Below are 16,959 nucleotides of genomic sequence, written 5' to 3'. Positions count from 1 at the left end.
GAGCAGCCACCCTCTCCACTTGGAGCACTGCTCCCGTTTTTGTTCCCTCATCTGTGGCTCACCCAGGACCTGCTTGGGACCAGGACATGCAGTTTGCTCTTGCTGCTGAGGGCTTACAGCCACAACAGACAGCACAGAAAACCAATGGCAATCAGCACCTGAGCACGGGGGAAGCCAACAAACATCCTTCCTTCTCCCCAAGCTGTCAGGGGCAGTTGGAGTTATTTTCCATGTCCATGGCCTTTTGTATGTCCAGTACCTATTTTCTGAAATTTCTTATAATGGCATGGGAGTGGGGATGATGCTGGGGGGCTCGATTAGTTAAAAATGTCAGAAAACATTTAACAGAGAAATCAGTAAAATTCAAAGGCTTATGCAGCACCCTAGTGATTTTTAGTGATGTGACAAGTGATTGTTTGGTTGTTTTCTGCTTTGAGTGTCTTTTTGCCTCTTCTGCCTGTGGGTGCACACAGACTCCAGGCCTATGCCCACAGTCTGGGCTCCCTTTGCAGCCCCCCACTGCTGTTCTCTTGCCTTGTGCTCCCCTGTGGCCTGTGCACAGAGGGGGAGGGAAGGGCACTGCCTCTGTTCCTCTAAGCTGCAGCAGCTCACGGAGTGCGGGGCTGGGAGGTGCAGGGCACGTGTGCAAGATTGCTCCGAGAGCTGCAGTTACAAGCGAGTGACTGTGAGTGGTGTCCACATCACAGGAGCTGCGCCCCACTGAGCTCTCACTGCTGTGGCCCTCTCAGGCATTCAGATGGGAGGCAGCAACAGCAGCCAGACTGCTCTGCACATCCTTCATGGATCCTGCGACCATGCTTGCTAGAGTTGGCATGAACTCCATATAGGGATCTTCATCCTGTAGATCCCCCTGTGCTACTCTGGTGCTCTTTAGACCAGGTATTCCTCACTGTTCCCTTTGATGGTTTTTCCTGTCTCTGCCTTCCTGACCATCAGACATCCTCAGAGATTCACCTTACTCTTCTCCTGCACTTAATAATTGTATTTGATTCTCTTTTAAATGGTCCCAACTATGCACACCTCCACCTTCTGAAAATGGCTTTTACCTAGGCCTGCCTTTGGGTTTACCAACCCATTTTTTCCCACTTCTTTCTTTCACAAAGAGTGTGGGTACTCTCTGAGGGTAGTATTTGACTTGTATCTAAAACGTACTTAGTTTTCCTGAAATAAAGTATCTCCTTTAGGTTTCAGAGTAACTCATTTCTTGTTCAATTTTTTCCTGAAAACATAGACCTGGAAGTATTGTGTGTTACCAGGGGTGTATATCTTTCCTTTGTGTGTGTGAACAGCCTCACCACAATCTAAACTAGTCATGTTTGGGCAGTAAAGGTGCATGCTCTATGATTACTGCCTGTGATGCCCATGAAGAGGGTGCATGTGGCAACTGGTTTCAGCACTGCATATAAAGCTGGCACAGCAATTTCATCACTTGCTGGCAGATTTGTCAGTACCTGACAGGGCAACTCATAAAAGTGGGTGCCCATGATAGATGGTCTTGAAGAGCCATCGGGTGTGCAGTCTGTGTTGATGGTAGCATGGCTGTAGGTACCTCCTGGACTTTGCTAAATATTAGGTTATCTAAGGTATTATATTAACACCCCACCTATTTCTCACACCAGGTGGCTTCCATCCCATGCAGCCCCTGCTTTGGATGGTCAGTCCTGGAGTCCACCCTGTTTGGATAAGGCATTGGTCATCCTGATGTCTGTTAGAAACAGAAACCCAGTTTAATGTATGCCAGGCTCTGTGGTACCAGGAGGTGGGGCTGTGCCAGAGACTTTTTGACATTTTATGATCAAGAGGTGTAGCATTTTTAGCCTGAGAGACTTTTCCCTCCCTTAAATGGTGTTTCTCTGTATGTGCCCTGCTGAGTTCATTTTTCTTCCCCAGCTGTGCTCAGCATTGTGTTTTGTTATCTGGAGATGTGTTTCTCTGCTGCCATAGGCATATGTCTGATTCCAGGGCAGGTACCAAGATGAAAGGTTTCATGCTCAGTCTGTGTGGTAGGCCTGCTTCTCCTTTTGCTGTTGAGTTTCCTAACAAGCAATCTGCTCAGTCTGCTCTGTCCTTTGAACTGCCTCGCATGTGCCAAGGACCAGTTGGGTCTGAGGAATGGGGCAACAAGAAACACTCCAGAACAACAGGCTTGAGCAGCTCCTTTTTGGAGAAAAGGCATGGGGTTGTTGCCGGTACAAAACCTCTTCTAAAGCTGAGTTTGCTTAAACCTGACTTGCATGCTGTCCTGGAGCTTGGTGTTGGAGTGTTATGTGTGTGTGGAGTCCTGGTCTTGTTCCAGCAAGAGATGCTGGAGGTGCTGTCTCAGTGCCTGAACCTAGAGCCCATTTTGGAAGCTCCTTGTGGGTGCTCCAGTATGAGTTTGGTGGGCTAATGTGGAGCCTCCTCATCTGCAGGGTGGTCCTCAATTGTCTCTCACCCCAAAGCCACCGAGCCAGCTTTGGACAACCTGTGGTGGCACAGCATTGCTATAGCTTTCCCCCTGTGCTAATGCACTGTGAAGGAAGACTCCAGTGGAAAAAGAGGAGTTACTGATAGCTGGAGTTCTCAAAGATGTGTTAGCCCAAGTGCACAACTTCTCACTCCTGTGCCCCAGCCTTTTGTAGACTTTTTAGGTTTCTGTGGCTGAGAAGAGACCAAAGAACATTTTGTGTAGCCCTGTGTGGGCCATGGGAGGGAGAGGGGAGGGGGACTGCAATTACATGCTGTAGGTAATGCATCAAGAAGTTTCTGAGCTGAAGTGTGTATGGACAACGCATTTCAAAAATACTCTTTTCATTGCTGATAAGTTGCTTTCTTCTATTTTATCTCCCCTGCCCCCCCCCCCCCTTTTTTTTTTCTTAAGGGGATACCGGGCATCTGGAAAAATGGCCAATTACAACAACAACAAAAAAATTACAAAGATATGTTTCTTAAGCCTTCCATAATAGTCAGGGGATTTTGCAGTATAGTGTAGGAAACTTCACATCATGCTGTGTAATACTGGCATAGGTTTTCTGCGTATTCTTTCAGTGTTGGATCCATTCCTTCAGTTGGTTCAGGGATCTCAGCTGACCAAAACTTGGTGGTGGAGATGTGATTGCACCTCAGCTTTTTCTGCTGCCAAATTGATTAATGCTGCGTGACCAGGCAGAGGGGTAGAGGACAGTGCTGGCAAAGGAAAGCCTGCATTGAAGGCAGATGGCACTGCAGCAGTCTCAGTCTTGCTCAGATTAAATTCTTCAAATCTATGTCCTGAAGGCAGGAAATCTCACCTCGGGTTTCTCTGCCATCAGAAGGGCTGGTCCCCATGCTTTCTTTGTGATCAGTGCACTGTTCTTCTGCTGCTTCCCTTCTCCTGGCTCTGGCACTTTTCTGATTCTCTGCTAAGCCAGCAGAAAATTATTTCAAGTAAAAAAATAAAAAAGCAACGGTTTTACTGCGGATTTAGTGAGCAGTATTATGAAGATGATCATGAGGTATGAGGGTACCTGAGCCAGAGAAAGGGAGCATTGTTGCCTTGTGTCTGGGGGTGTCCCTTTGGCTCTGCCAGCTCTTAAAACTGCACTAGATATTTCTAAATGGAGAACCATCCTGTTGTCCTGGTAAAAACAAACAAACGAATTTTCCTTTATTCAAAGAATCATCTTCTGTTTCTGGTCACCCAGGGCCCCTTTTCTGTCTGCTTTGTGTCCCTTGACAGTTTAGACATCTGTCCTTTCAGAGCTTGAAGAGGAAATAGTTGGTTTTTTCACCCTCCAAGTGTTTCAAGCACAGCCCCTTAGGAAGGGCTGTAGCATTTCAGGCACAGCAAGAACTCAATCCCCAAGCTGGGAATATCCTCTGATGTCCTTTGGACTTCTGGGATTTGCCAGAGCTGGGGCTGCTCTGTGCCTCAGCATGAGCTCTGAGGCAGCCTCCTGCTCCCTAATTCCCAGGCACCACAACCCAGGGAAGGACCTACAAACCTGCTCTGCCTCTGTAAGGAGTCCCAGGGCTTAGCTGTTTCCTTAGAAATCAAAAATTTAAAAAAAATAGGTTGTAGAAATCACATTACACAAGGTAAGGGAGATGCAGCCTCAGCAGGAGATACTTCCAAAGATTGCCTGTTTATCTCCGCTTTTTAAATTAAAAACTGTTCTATTATCATGAATGAAAAGTGCTTTAATAACTTCAGGAAATGATGCAATCAAGCAATTAACTTCTGATTTGTTAGCTATTTGCTTGTGCATTGGTGAGATACAAAGATTTCTGTGGTTATATATTTAATTGTTTATTATAAGCATCCTAAATTCTATTTTAATACTACATATTTTTGTTAGCTTCACACTTCTTTACATGCTACATCTACTTTGTATGAATTAAAAGTGATTCATGCAAAATTATATGCACTGAGAAAGATCTGATTTTTTGTACACAGCTATCCATTCTAAACTAGCAGTTGGCATTCAGGAAAAATGTTCTGAATTTATTATGGATTGGTCTCTGAATACATTTTGGTAAGTGAAAAGTGAACCTAATATTAGAGATATTAGAAACTAATTGGAAACGCTCACTGAGAGCATTCTTATGCTATAAGAAACTAGGTGCTGACATACTAATCAGTGTAAAGAATATATATGTGAGGAGTAAGATGATGGAAGTGATCAAAGTCATATCTTTCAGTCACAGAGATTTTTCATCTTGGAAAAAATGACAGCGATTATGACAAATGCTGTGAGCTTGGTGTCACACAGAGAAGACAATTTGGGAATGATTATTTTCTTGTTTTCATGACACAAGAAATAGGGAGTATCCAGTGGAATTATTACATATAAAATGAACAAATATGACTTTTTTTTTAGATGTTGGAAAATAACTTGTGGAACTCATTTTCAGAGATTTTTTTCGCAGTTAAAAATAAAGGAATGATACTAATGTGTCAAAAATTTGCCCATTAAAGACAGACACGATGAGGATCCAGCTTGTGTCTTGAGAAATCTTCGGTCTCTCTAAATAAAAGTTGTGTTCCCAATTTCACAATCACTGGGCATTTTATAATAATTCCAGCAGCCAAACTTGTTTTTAATAGAATTTTAAATGTGTTGATTTAAAAAGTAGGTATTTTACAAGTTTAGCAATGTGAAAATTGTAGGACTTTTTCCTAGTCACTCATTAAACAGCTATTTAATTTTGGTGCTAACATAATTTCTTAATATTCCCTTTTTCAGAAAAAGCATTCAGCTTTTGTTAGAATAAAGTCGAGGGTTTTTTCCCCTTTTGAATTCACTTTTCAAGACTGGAAACCTGAAGCAAACAGTCCCCAGAAGAGGATGGCCAGACTCAGCTTGTCCTGGTGCCATGGCAGTGGTGACTCTTGCTTTTGCTGGAGCAGTGATGGCTGTGGGCAGTGCTCACTTACACATACACACACAGAAAGATGAGTCACTTCTCCTCTTTACCCTTCTGTCACGCATCCCTCTGGCAAGAACCACATCCCTCTGCCTTGTCCACATAAACCAGGGACTGTGCCTTCCTCCTCCCATCTTCCAGGTGCTCAGTCTGTGTCTGCTTCAAGACTCCAGCAGCTCCTGGAACAGAGCTGCCTACGGGCAGATGGTGCCATGAGCCGCGGGATGGTCGCTTGTGGCACACAGGCCACCCTGACACTGTGAATTCCCGGCTGGGGCAACTCAGTCTGCCGGGGAACCCGGCCCTGGCTGGAGCTGTGTCTGCGTGCTGTGTGCCGGCCTCGAGGTCTCACAGCCTGCAGCTTCTCTGCCCTGTGGGAAATGGTTACTGGAACCCCTCGGTGCAGGTGACTCACAGAAAGAGACTGGTAGAGCTCAGCTAGTCCTGGGATGCCCGGGGAAGAGCATGGCCGCGATTGTGCCTTTCCTGAAGGTGTTTTCTGGCTTGTTCTTCGACATTTCCTTGGTAGTTTCGGTGACCTCCGTGGGAGGCGTGGGCGAAATCACAGGAACTATCCCGAGGGGGCCAGGGATGTGTGCGGGCACTGGGAGCCAGCCCAGCCTCCGCCCAGCAGGGCCCTCCGCCCGGCCCCGCAGCCTGGCCCGGGGACATCTCCGGGATCCCGGCTCCTCAGCCGGGACATCTCCGGGATCCCGGTTCCTCAGCCGGGACATCTCCTGCAGATCCCGGCTCCTCAGCCGGGACATCTCCTGCAGATCCCGGCTCCTCAGCCGGGACATGTCCGGGATCCCGGCTGCTCAGCCGGGACATGTCCGGGATCCCGGCTGCTCAGCCGGGACATGTCCAGGATCCCGGCTCCTCAGCCGGGACATCTCCTGCAGATCCCGGCTCCCCAGCCGGGACATGTCCGGGATCCCGGCTGCTCAGCCGGGACATGTCCAGGATCCCGGCTGCTCAGCCGCTCCCGGCCGATGCCGGCAGCGCCGGTGGTGCCGGGCAGCCGCAGCTCACCTGGCCGCCACACGGGTGTGCTCCCGCCATTCGGCTGGGCGCTGCCGGGCCGGCCCCGCGCTGCCGCCGCCGCGGGAGCCCCGCGCCCGCCGCCCCGAGCGCCGCCCCCGCCCCGGTCCGGCCGTGCGGGGAGCCTGAGCTGGCCAGGGTACTGACCCGGCCCGCCGGGGGCACGGCTGCCTGCCCGCTGCTTCGGAAAACACTCGGCATCCTCTGGGGCTCTCACATCTGGAGTTCTTCTTTCGCACTCCTGGCAGGAGCTGCTCGGTCCCGTGTTCTGCTGAGCAGTTTATCGCCTTTTTTTTTTTTTTTTTTTTTTTTTTTTTTAAGTCCAGGCTCAGGAAGGCAGTGAGTGCCCTTCTTCCCACTCGGAGCTGCCCAGCCCAGAGCCTCAGGGGTACCGCCCTCCTTCTTGGCTTCCTTGTATCTGTCTTTTTTCCATGTCTTCCTTTTAAGATTTGAAAGCTGTGGACTCCTTGCTGTCTGTGCCCCTCGTGTTGCTCTTGCTGAGGATTCCCCCCAGCTTTCAAAAGCTGTGGTCTGCCACGCCTCTTCCCTCAGTGCTGCTGGTTCAGCAGAGTGGTGCAGAGGTGCCTTTGCCTCCTTCCCTGCACTAGGCACAGCCTGGTGGAGTATGAAGGACCAGGCACTGATTTCCTTGGTGAGTTCTATGTCCCAGACATCTGCCCCCACTTTAAGCTGGAGTTATAATGACTGTGGGGCCACCTCCATCTTTAGGTCTTGAGCAAGTTTCTTGGCTCCCTTACCAATCTGAGAAGACAGGAGCTTGCAGGGTTTTGCCTCTGCTTCCTGGGTGTCTGCAGTGGCAGCTCTCAGAGAACCATGAAGATAACTATTAGAGTGCTCTGACTTCTGTGCCCTGCATGCCTTCCCCACAATCTTCCAGAAATTTGTTTGCATGTGACTTGACATCCTTGTGGTAATCCCTGTCACAGCAGCTTTATCAAAACCCTGCTCCTGCTCTTCATTGCTGGGCCTGCCCTCTGTCCCCAGGCCCTGCTGACAGTGCATGCAGAGCCATCCCTGTGGTCCCCAAAGATGGGTGTCACACAGGACCCACTGCCATGGCCCGCTGCACCCTCCAAGGTGCTGGCCCTGGCCCTGGTCCTGAGCCAGTGGTTCCTTCACATGGGTCCACATTTGCCCTGGCTTGGGTTTTAGAACTCATCCATTCCTTTTAGGAAACAAACTTGTTTTGACCCAGCCTGGACACCCTTACAGCAGTTTGAAAAGAATTGCAGACCATCTAGTTTCAAACCTGTCTTCCTCTCAGTCTTCTCCTCCTTCAGGGTGTCATTGATGTGTTTGGTTTCATTTTGCCTTAGGGGTGAGAGGTGTGCAACTCTTGCCTTCAGTTCTGTAGGAAGGGAAATCCATCACCCAGGAAGTTCATGGGCTCTAGGTGACTCCAGCAGCCCATGGCAGCAACAGTCTTTCTCATGTGGGACAGATGTAAGGTTGTGTTTCTTAACCTTCAGTTCGCTAAATATTTCACACAACAGGGGTTCAGGATTTTATCATTCATTAGCTGGGCAAAGGTTGGGTAGGCCCAAGTCTTACTCAGTGCCTAATTAAGAGAATGGGCACTAAAGCACACAGTCGAGGGGGTCTGTGCTCATTAGCTGCAGAGGAACATTAGTCCTTCCTCTTGCTCCATCTCACTGATGCCCCTATGTTGGATGTAGAAGTTTTGAACCGTATTTTCATGGTATCTGGTTGCTGCCAATATCCACTCCTGAGCATGCTAGCTGTGGGTAGAGGATAGAACTCACATGGCTATGCTACAGACCTTGGGTTCTTCAATGACATTGCTGTTCTGAGCAGTCTGTTTTAGACAGGCTTAGAAAAGCTGCACTAATCCCAAACTGTGCAGAAAAGAGGCAGAACATAGCCTGGGCAAGAACGTGTAGTGACTCTAGGATGAGGCTGAGACACAGAAAGATCATGTGGCTTCCAGTCCTCCACCACATGTTCAGAGGCAGTTCCCTGCCAGCCCAAGATATAGCAGAGCTTTGAACTTAAGTTTGCTGAACCTGAGGTTTGACACCTTGAGAAACTGGAGCATGAGTTTTGGAAGCAATTTCGGTGTTTCTTGATGTGTGTAACCATAAAGGAGCTGGAGAGTGTGTGTGGAGCAAGGTGTGACTCTCTTTTGACAGCAAGCTTCTTCAGCAGCTTCTAGCTAGGTGGGAATTAAACCAAGATCAACCTCGTGAGGCAAAGTGACTTTATGCAATGTGGTGCATCAATCCTTGCTTGTCAGAGCTGGTGGCCTGAGGTTCTGTAAGAATTAGACACAGCATCTGGTGCCTGTGGATCTAAACATGTTACAGAGTTTATTGAACTCATAAGTGAGCTAGCAAGAGCTAGTTTGCACCACTTCTCTCCTGCCTAGACTGACAGATCTTAATTGATTCTTGTTCTGCCTTGCTACTCCATCATTCCCTTTCTCCAGCAGGTGAGTAGTTCTAGAATAGGGAATATCATATTCTTGTCTCAGTGTGGCTTAGAGAATGCTCACATGAAGGGAAAACAATTGTTAAATGATCCTTCTGCCTCCTGAACGTCAGGCATTAGAAGGATACAGACACTTGTTCAAAGAGTCATAAGCCATGCTGACCTGTGATAGCTGCAGTGAGGATAAACAAGGTGAGAACAAGCCTTCTTCATCACCTCTTTGACAGGCAAGGTTAAGTGGAAGCCAGGGGTTACTGGAATGGGATTTAGTATTTTCTCATTATTTAGTGTCAAATACACATGTAACAGGGTTGTGATATAAATGTTGGGAGGCTTTTTCACTCTTCTGAAAGGGTGGGGTCAGCACTGTAAGAGACCAACAGCTAGGCAGGTAAAGGATGGAAGGGTCAGCAGGTTCTGTGAGCGTGCAACTTGAGCTTTGTGTGGGAGAAAAGGAGACTTGGGCTGGGGAGGGTCATTTGATAGGTGGATCCAAGGGGTTTGGATTCTTTTGTTGGGTTTCTTTTGCTGAGTGATGATTGTGTGACTGTCATATTGGCTGGAGCTGATCCAAGCATCTGGCAAAAATGAAAATGGAAGCTGAGGTTTGGCCATCTCCCTCTTTTCTTTCCCTTTTGCTGTAGACATTGTTCGCAGCGACATTGCCCTGGATAAGCAGAAAGGCTGTAAGATCGCCCAGCACCCTGACATAATGTTGGAGCTACAGAGGGAAAAGGCAGCTCAGATGCACTTGGTTTTGTTAAAGGAGCAGTTTTCAAACACATACAGCAACCTCACCCTAACAGGTAAGGCTACAAGACCAGCTCTGGAGCCAGGAGCTGGGTCTAGTTCTCACTAACTCACAGGTGTGTTAAAACCCTCGGGTTCTTCGCCTCTGTACGAATCAGCATCTCTCTGGCTGCCTCTGTTTCCTACCAAGGTTACTGGGTACTGGGAGGGAAACCACCAGCAGGAGCTGGAGGTGGACTCATAAGGCCTCTGCAGCTGGCACCTATGCAAACACTCCAGATTTGGTGCCCCTGAACAGAACATTTTCTACAGTCTGACCTAAGCAGAATACCACGGCATGTGAAGTGCTGGAGAAATCTCCCTGCTAACTGTTCATGTCGATGGGGCTGCAGCAATTACTAAATTTGGAGTCCTTTAAGCTGCAGCTGATTTTTTTTTCTTTCCAGAGCATGCACTTTGTGTGAACCCAGTAAATATTAAAGAGCAAATATAAAGGGATAATGGCCTAGACAGAGATGAGAGGATACTCTTTTTCTGGCAACTGTTTGTATTATCCAGGGAACAGAATCTCGATGGAGGAGACTGCCACATTTTGGATACACATTTAATGGTGCTTGTAAAGGGCTGATGTCTTCAGGCAGTGAGTGGGCAGAAGGATGGTATCCCAGCAGCCAACAGGGTCTCTCGTATCTCTTCTCCTTATCACTACAGCTGGATGAGCCACAGACGATGGGAAGGAGGAAGAGACTAATAAATCAAATGAGAGACCCTTCTCCTCTTGACAGGTCCCTTTCCTGTGAAAGGCAGGCAGGCATCTCATTTTTATAGGAGGGAGGGCCCTGTGCTCTCTCTGGGGAGGAGATGGCAAAACTCATGGTGGCCCTCCCCTGCTGCTGGGCTGGGAGAAGCAAACCAGTCCTGCTCAACCTCCCCCACTCTGCTGCCACCCCTATTTCAGTGCCCAGCCTCTGCCTGGAAGCCAGCATGGGTCTGCATCCTCACCAGTGAGCTCTGGCTCTCCTGGGGACATCAGCTGTGTTGGAGCCCTTGGGGACCCCACAGAGGAGGGATGGTGACACCAGCACTGCTGAAAGGCTCAGCCCAGGGGGTCACTGGATGTTGGGGCCATGAGTGTAGCTGAATCACATCACTCCTGAAGGCCCAGCATTTAAATGGGATCCTCAGAGCCGTTTCTCATTCTCTGTAACGTAATCCACTTGGCTGTTTATTCCCAGTACAACTGCTGGAATCAACATTGTCAGCTTTTCCCCTGACAACTTGCTTACTTTCCACTAAACAAACTTCCCTCGAGAAGTGAAGCTGCTCTCCTCTATCCTCCTTCCCTTGCTGCTTCAAAAGCTCTCTGGCATTGCTCACATTTTTTACAGAACCTTCAGAGCAGAGGTGCTACCTGGTTATCAGCTTAGCTCTTAGCCTTTCCAAGTGTGTTTATAGGATAGTTCAGAAGGTTTTAGCTCTAACTCTCCAGGGTGGAGAGAGCAATTTCACCAGAATATTACCCAAAGAGCTATTTTAATGTTCTTTAACTCCCTTTGAATGTGAGCAGAGCAACTTCATAATTGTTATGAAGTTTAATCTTTTATTTCATAGACATAGTCTGAGAACATGGTCTCTAGACAGCTAAGCATAATATTTAACTGGAACTCTACTAACTTGTGTAAATATTTCCCTTCTCTGTGATGGATCTGGTGTTTGGGGTGGGTAGAGGGGGTTGTACATCTGTTGCAGAAGGACATTTCTTACCTTCAAAATTCAATCAGACAGAGTTTGCTTGAGGACTTCTTTTTGTTCTGCACAGTGGGTTTGTACAGTGCTCTAGAGAGCCCCCAGGTCATGAGACAAGGTGCAGGAGCAAGAATGCAGGTGTGGTTTAGGGAGTCTTTAGTGAAGACTGAGTTTGCAGGGATGGAGTATCCATGAGATCCTTGAGAACAGGGTTTCCTCCTGGGGTCTGTATTGAGGAGTCACTTGGCCTCATGCAGTGCACGTCCTGTGGATGACCTTCAGTGTCCAGCCCAGACTGGAGCAATGCTGAACCCCACACCTCTGTGTTAGAGGGCTCCTGCTACTGCTAGTTCTTCCATTGTACTCAAAAAATGTAAATGAGCTATCTTTCCCAAAGTAATATGAGAATAAAGGTGCTTTATGATGGGATAGCTCCTATAGGAGAGACTGAGAGTAGAAATACTACTGTGTGGCATTTTAATTCCCATATCACTACCACTACCACTGTAGTGATCTGGATAAAAAGTCCCATTCCCTTCCTCTGCCTCCTCCCCACAGGTAATATAGTTACATGAACAATTTGAGAGACTTTCAGGCCTCCCACTCTGCCTGCAAGTGTGAGCAATGGATTCTGCCAACAAACTTTCAAGCAGTGCCCTCATGGGTTTAGGAATTAAAGCTTTTAGAGTGCAGGGCATGATTCTGCATGTCTGTGGCATCAGTGTAAGTTGAGGGCTTTTTCAAATCTATTCACCAGTTGCACATAATTCCCAGTGTGTTCCATGTTTCAGACATCAGGCAGGGCTGTGTTATACTGGTTTTTAAGCTGCTCACAGCAGCAGGTACTTCCAAGGTAAGAGGATGTCTTAAAATGAAATGTGTGTTTTTGTGCTAAGACCCAACTGAGACTGAGTGAAACCAGGCAGTCTTTCTGGCACTCATTCCTCCAGGAACACATGTGAGACTCTGGCTTAGACCACTTTGGTTTCTCTCATCGAGCCTTCCTCGGCTCCTGTCTGCAGGCTCTCTCTTGCATCTTGCCTCTGCTTTCTGTATGTGATCTTTCCAGGCTTACTGAGCCTGCCTCCCTGACATGAGCAATTGCCTTTGATCTGTGACCGTGCTATTTAAATGCTGTAAAATATTTTGAGGTTTATTAATCTTTGCTGTTTCCCCCGCGGTGCTCAGAGATGGGTATCTCGTTTCACAGATCAGCATCTCGTGCTCCCGGGTCAGTCCGTGGTAGAGCAGGGGGAGAGTGCACAGCACTGCCTGCTCTCCTCTGGGAGCCAGCTCCTGAGCTCAGCCCGCCCTGGGACAGGGGAGGAGAAGGAAACCTTTCCCTAGAAACACTTAGTTGCTCCTTCACAGCTCTCAGAGCAAGCAGTGACTCTTTTTATGTTTTGTATCAGCTGGGCTACAAGCTGCAATTGTCACAGCAGGCTCCTGTCCCTTGCTGTCCTCAGAAGAAATGTTCAGGGACAGGAAGGTCATTTTGGAGTCCTGGAACCGGGTGGAGGGGGGGAATGCACAGCATTGGGCTGGCAGGTGAGGTGTGAGGAGCTGCCTGGGGCAGTGGAGACACGGTGTGCATGCAGATTTTAGTGGGGAGTGGGGCAGCATCAGGCTTCAATAGACTAAACCCAAACTCCTCCACCTGTGGTGCCAGTTTGGGCTGGGGTAGTGCACTGCATTTGTGGTTTAAGGGACTGGGCATCCACGGCTTTCTGCACTGTTCTCAAGTAAAGCCTGTTAAGGCTGTGGAAGAGGAAGCTGTTGAGGTCAATAGACACATGTGAAAAGCTCCTGTATTCACATCAAATGTTAAATGTTACTGAGGCTTCCCAAGAAATACCTATGGACTATAAATGTCCCTTTAGGATTCCCCATAGAGGAAACAAAATAGTGCCCCACTGCTCACTCTGAAACATGGAGAAACACCTTTCTGCTGTACCTTTTGCCTGAAAATGTGACACTGATTACTTCACTGCATCAAGAGACTAATGATGAGAGCTCTCTGGCCTGTCCTGCCACACCACACTGCACTGAAAAGCCAGTGAGGAGAATGGAAGGTGTGTGGTAGGAGCTCTCCATCCTGCAATAACATACAGCACAGCCTCTAAAAGCAGTGATTAAGGGGGAAGACCCTCCTCACATGGCTTGTAATGCTCCCAGGTGACCCTCTGTGGTCCCACCCTGCTGAGGGTGTTATCAGTGTAACTCCCCACTGCACTAGGAGAGACTTGAAGGGACTAAATTCAGATAGAACTGATAGGAACAGAGCTGAGAGCTGCTGAAGAGAGCATTTGTGCACTCATTATGCAGTCTGTGTCCACCACTGCAATCAGGTGTTTTACACTGGCATCACACTACCATCACGGTAATAGCTTAAACTCTGCCATGACAGCAGTTGTGATCTCTCTGTGGGGTTTCTCCTTGAAAAAGTCTGCTTTTGGAGATGTTAGCAGCCATGCAGAGACCCTCTTTGTCCAAGGTAAGTGGTTTGGGGGTATGAGGTGGTGGTGACAGAGTGCACACCCGCTTTCCTCACGTGGGATGTGTAACATGGATGAGTTGAACAAAGCAGGGTAGGGGAGCAGAGCGTCTGTGTGGCTACTGCAGAGCCACGTGTGGGAGGCACAGAACAGAGATGAGGGCAGTGTGTCTGCGTGAAGAGCTTACTGGTGAGATACTGTCCCACAGAAATATGTTTTTTGCTTCTCCCCAGAGACAGCGAGAACCTCAGTTGTACTTGTCCTTCGGCAGGGAACCACACAGCTCAGGTCAAGCTCCTGTGTTATGTGGATTTCCTGCTACTGTGAACCTCCCCTAGGGGTTTTGTGATTGCTGCTGGTGAATGCTGTGGCTCTGGGAGACAGTGGTCCTTGGGCAGGACATGTTTATAGGGCCTGAAGCCCATCCCATGGAGTGCTGGGTCTCAGAGGCTGCCCTAGCAAGAGGGTGTGTGTAGGAAGCAGGGCATGGGGTTGGGTGTGCTTTTAGTGCCTGTGCTGCCAGGCAGCAAGGCCACTCTGGTTATTTGTGCTGGAATTTTCCTCAGATGGGTTTTATCCCCCAGCTACACCTAACTGCATGGGATGGGAGGGTGGGCCACCTTGTGAGATTGTACCTGACAAGGTGACAAGGTTGCTGCAAAGGTAAGTACAGCTTCCTTGCCTGCTTGGGATCTTGTTTGGGATCACCAACCTAAATGTCCTGTCGTCTGCACAGCAGTGACATGCATCATAGCTGTGTACTGAGTGCTGCACTGGCTCCCCAGCTTTCCTTCAAGGAGAGTGCATCCTGGGGCTATGTAACAGGCCTGGGAGTGTATTTTGGATCGAGCTCTCTGCCCTTCTGTCCATTACAGACCCTTACGTTACACAGATTATCCACAGCATTGTACAAAATAGATCTGAGAAGTACCTCAAGAGGGCATCTTCTAGCCTTTTCCACAGCAAATCTGTACCTGATCTCTGCTTGGGGAAAGGTGTCTGGGAAGAGGCAGTATCTTTTGTGTGATCAGCTGGTACATTGGAAAGTCAGTCAAACTCTGGGGGCTTGAACCATTTGAAGAAAAAAAAGTAACGTTCAAAGCTAAAACCACAATGAAAATAGTTACCCAGAACTTGTCATCTTGATTAACACAACTGGAGTAGTGGTAGAGAAGTCCCATCAGCAAAGGGAACACAAAAATGTCCTCAGCTCCTGTGGGAAAGAGGGGGAGAAAGCTGCTGTGAAACACTGGAGGTTTTCCTGGGAGGAAGGGACCAGGAAAACTGTAATGTCATTAAAAAACTCTCTGTACTGAGCCTGCAGTTAATGACCAGCAGAGGTGCCAACCTTCTGAGGATAGTTTGCAGGTGTCTTCTGAGATCTTAGGATCAGATCCAATGGAATAATGCTGGAGGGAAAAAATCTTGGAAAACAATCTCGGGTAACTGAGTGTTTTTGTGCCATTATCAGTTGTGTATATGACCTCATTGTGAAACAAAGTGGCTGTTTGTTTTTACTACACAGCCTTGTCAGGGTGTTTGCTGTAGCTGAAATATATTGTGTTCCTGGGCACGTCCATGTAAAGCCTGCAGGCTGTTGGGGCTCAGCTGCCAGGCACCAGCATTGCCCAGGTTGTGGGGACATCACTGCTGACTGATTCAAATGACGTGGCTTTATCCTTGTTTTAAAACCTTCTGTGGTGGCAGTGATGTACCCTCCCTCAGCAGTCTGCTCCAGGGCGTAATTAGCTGTATCATGATGGAGCTGGTATTTTTAAAATCTCTTGCTTTAGCTTAAGTCCATGATGGCATGAACAGCTTACAGCACTCCTTTTCTCTTTGCAGAAGTCTTTTACATATTTGAGGCTTGTTATCATGTTTCCCTGAAGGCTTTTGTTCTCTGCACTCAACAACTGCCTTTCAGTTGCTCTTTTCTCGTGTCCATTTTATTTTCAAGTTGAATGACACATGTGTAGTTGATTCTGCATCTTGAGAATCCCTTTCAACCCTCTATATTTTTTTTGTGGCTCTGTGTTTGGTTGGGGTCCCTTGGGCTCTCTCTCCTGGGTCTGGGATGTTTTTAAGTGCATTGCCTTGAAACGAGACCAGAATTGTAGCTGAGGCCTTTCTCAACTGAGAAAAGCAGCAGGGTTATTTCATGTACCTGGTGTGTGACACTTCTGTCTGTATAATCATGGGGTTTTTTGCTACAATATTGCTTGTTCGTGCCTGCAATTTTGTGTACCATTTCCCAAGCAGCTGCGCATTTCCCAAATGGAATTTCATCTAGGCTCTATTTTCCTAATTTTCTAATTAAAATGCTACAGAAAACTGGAGGTAAAGCCTTGAGAAAGTAAAGGTACAGAACATCTGTTGCCTGTGTCTCACACACGAGACCTTGCTGCTCTATCAAAGGGAAGTCAGGCTGCCTTCATGTGGCAGGGCTATTACTTCCAGCCCTTCCTTGCAGATGGATTGTTTGATGATTTCTTTCAAAATTTTTCCAGGAATTGAAGTTATGTTGGCTGGCCTGCAATTTCCTTGGTTTTTCAACCTATTGAACATAGCCATTATATTTGCCCTTTTCTCGTCTTTTAGAACCTCATTCATCTTCCAGAAATTCCTACAGATAGTTGCTGACGGACCTCCACCTCTTTTAAATCATCAAACTTCTGTAGTTTTCATTCTGCTAAGGTGCTACTGTACATTATCCTTCTACTCTGATTCTTTTAATTGCATTAACTTTGTGGTCCTAATGTTATCCTTCTTTTCATGAAGTCTGAACCAACAAAAGCATTAAGAATTCCTGCTTTAAGTCTGGGAGTTGTTGACTATTGTGAGATTCTGTCCCAATTTATACCTCTTTGCTTCCTGAGACAGCTGTGAGCCAAACCCCTGGGATCCCCTGCCTTCTCTTACCTTAATTAGTAGTTTTACAACTGGTTTTGTGCTGACAGCATGTGTGTGTGTGAGAGAGGTCATGAAGGTGAATCTCTTTTTCAGGTGACACCCTCTAGTCTGTTGAGCCACACTTTGGCTTTCTCATTATCTG

The 16,959-nt window shown here is 47.7% G+C and overlaps 1 protein-coding gene across 1 annotated transcript in view; it reads left to right on the top strand.

Moving 5' to 3' along the window:
• HPSE2 (heparanase 2 (inactive)) overlaps nucleotides 1–16,959 on the top strand; it is a 107,515-nt gene that overhangs the window by 3,757 nt on the left and 86,799 nt on the right. Inside the window, exon 3 of the mRNA XM_063405529.1 lies at nucleotides 9,561–9,722. Coding sequence (XP_063261599.1) covers nucleotides 9,561–9,722 — 162 coding nt within the window. The remainder of the gene's footprint in view (nucleotides 1–9,560; nucleotides 9,723–16,959) is intronic.

Source organism: Prinia subflava, chromosome 9 (genome assembly GCF_021018805.1).
Source record: "Prinia subflava isolate CZ2003 ecotype Zambia chromosome 9, Cam_Psub_1.2, whole genome shotgun sequence".
Taxonomy (NCBI): domain Eukaryota; kingdom Metazoa; phylum Chordata; class Aves; order Passeriformes; family Cisticolidae; genus Prinia; species Prinia subflava.
This window is presented reverse-complemented; position numbering and strand designations above follow the sequence as displayed.